A 2,500-nucleotide genomic window follows, 5' to 3' on the forward strand; every position below is an offset into this window, starting at 1 on the left:
GTGATATTACAGTTTATTACATGAAGAAGGTTAAAATTATCACCTCAGGGCCATCTTCAGCTTTCTCCACTGTCCTACTGTGGGGCAGGAATGCTACTTCACGGGAGATAAAGAGAGAGAGAGAGAGAGAGAGAGAGAGAGAGAGAGAGAGAGGAGAGAGGGAGGGATGGAAAAAAACAGGTAGAGTGGGATGGGGAATGAGAGATTGGAATTAGGGAGAGAGGATGGGGAGGGAGTGAGGGAGGGAGGGATGGGGAGGGAGTGAGGGAGGGAGGGATGGGGAGGGAGGGAGGAGGGAGGATGGAGAGAAAGAGAGGATGCGAGGAGAGAGGATGGGGAGAGAGGAGAGAGGATGGGGAAAGAGGGAGGCGGGAGAGTCAATCAGACACATATAATTGATTTTTTCACTCTTCCTATCGAAGTTATATTAAAGGTAATTAAGGCTGTGTTGCTCCAAACACACACACACACACACACACACACACACACACACACACACACACACACAGACACAGACACACACACACACACACACACACACACACACACACCAACAAACACACACCCCACACACACACCCCACACACACCCTAACCCCCTTCGGCGGCAGCATTCCCCGAAGCCCCCTGCTTCTTCTCCCGTGCGTGCCCTGCCCACACGGAGCTCCTCGCAGTCATGCTGATCACACACACCTGACTCTCATTCACTCACTCATCCCATCTCCTATTTAAGCCCCTCCCCTCCACACACTCGCGGTCCGTTATTGTTTGTGCACGATCGTATGTGTTGGTTCATGTCGGTCTGTGTAATCGCGTATACGTATCCCGCTACGTACCCTTCTTCTCGTACTCCGCATTCTCTCTACGCTCCCCCGGATTACCCCGATCCTGCTGTTTTCCATCTTCACGCTGTCTGCACCACGTTTATCCGTTGATGCCCAGCGCTGCGCTTTCCATAGCGCGGATCCGTGGATTCTCTACACCAACTGTCTCTGCTTTCACAGAACTTGGTGGACGGCGCTCCCGGAGCGCAGCACTGGATATTACTGCTTCACTACAAGTACTGGTGGATTCTCTCCTGAGTCTCAATAAACCTTGTTCTTGTTTACTTCTGCTTCCGGCTCCTTATCCGCATTACAGGTTTTCTCGATCCGCATGACCAATCAAACAAATCACAACAACGCTGTTGTGTAAAAAAACCTCCAAAAACACGTGCATGCACATTCTCATTTAATAACGCACATCATGTACATAAAGAAATTTCAAGCACGTTAATATATTGCCGCCATATTGATTTTCGTTTGTCTCGATCATCGGTCATCTCAACGCTTTTTGGCGACCCCCTAGGACATCGACATAACCGGGTTCCACTGCACTATTATAAAACTTGAAAACATACACAACAATGCCAGGGTTATAAAAAGTATTTAGGGTAACACAGGAGCTGTTCACTCCATTCTCTCCATTCACTCCACTCCAAATATTCGCTAAAGAACTGGCACCAGCGTAAAAAGGAGAAAATCCCTGGAATTCCACATATCGAGGGAGTGAATGAATGAAGAATGGAAGGAATAAAGACATTTGTTAAAGCCTGCTGAATTAAGTGGAATGATAGATCATATCTTCAGAAATGTAAAATGTAAAACACAGCCTCTTCTCCCTGCAACTGCACCCCTCCACTGCCCTCCCTCTCATTCACACATATGTACTCTGTCTTACTCCTACTGAGTTTCATTCCCCTTCTCTCCAGCATGTACCTCCACCTCTCCAGGCTCTTCTCCACCTGCTCACTACTCTCACCACAAATCACAATATCATCCACAAACATCATAGTCCAGGGAGACTCCTGTCTGACCTCATCCTTCAACCTGTCCATCACCACTGCAAACAGGAAAGGGCTCAGGGCCGATCCTTGATGCAGTCCAACCTCCACCTTGAACCAGTCTGTCATTCCTACTGCACACTTCACTGCTGTCACACTGTCCTCATACATGTCCTGCACCACCCTCACATACTTCTCTGACACACCAGACTTCCTCATACAACACCACAACTCCTCTCTCCACCCTGTCCTACGCTTTCTCTAAATCCACAAATACACAATGCAGCTCCTTCTGTCCTTCTCTATACTTCTCCATCAACATTCTCAAAGCAAATAATGCGTCTGTGGTGCTCTTCCTCAGCATGAAATCATACTGCTGCTCACAGATGGTCACCTCTTCTCTCAGCCTGGCTTCCACTACTCTTTCCCATAACTTCATGGTGTGACTGATCAACTTTATTCCCCTGTAGTTACTGCAGGTCTGCACATCTCCCTTATTCTTAAAGATCAGTACCAGCACACTCCTTCTCCATTCCTCAGGCATCCTCTCCCCTTCCACAATCATGTTGAACAATCTTGTTAAAAACTCCACTGCATCTCTCCTAAACATCTCCATGCTTCTGCTGATATGTCGTCTGGTCCAACCGACTTTCCACTCTTCATCCTCTTAATCGCTGCT

General features: G+C 47.9%; 1 protein-coding gene across 6 annotated transcripts in view; it reads right to left on the reverse strand.

The window, feature by feature from the left end:
* The window catches only part of prkcz (protein kinase C, zeta), a 76,832-nt gene that overhangs the window by 21,799 nt on the left and 52,533 nt on the right, over positions 1–2,500 (reverse strand). For 5 of the 6 annotated variants that reach the window (XM_046870834.1, XM_046870836.1, XM_046870839.1 and 2 more), the window contains one exon: positions 44–96. In XM_046870834.1, coding sequence (XP_046726790.1) covers positions 44–96 — 53 coding nt within the window. The remainder of the gene's footprint in view (positions 1–43; positions 97–2,500) is intronic. The other variant, XM_046870835.1, reaches the window with a different exon arrangement.

Source organism: Silurus meridionalis, chromosome 17, assembly GCF_014805685.1.
Source record: "Silurus meridionalis isolate SWU-2019-XX chromosome 17, ASM1480568v1, whole genome shotgun sequence".
Lineage (NCBI taxonomy): Eukaryota > Metazoa > Chordata > Actinopteri > Siluriformes > Siluridae > Silurus > Silurus meridionalis.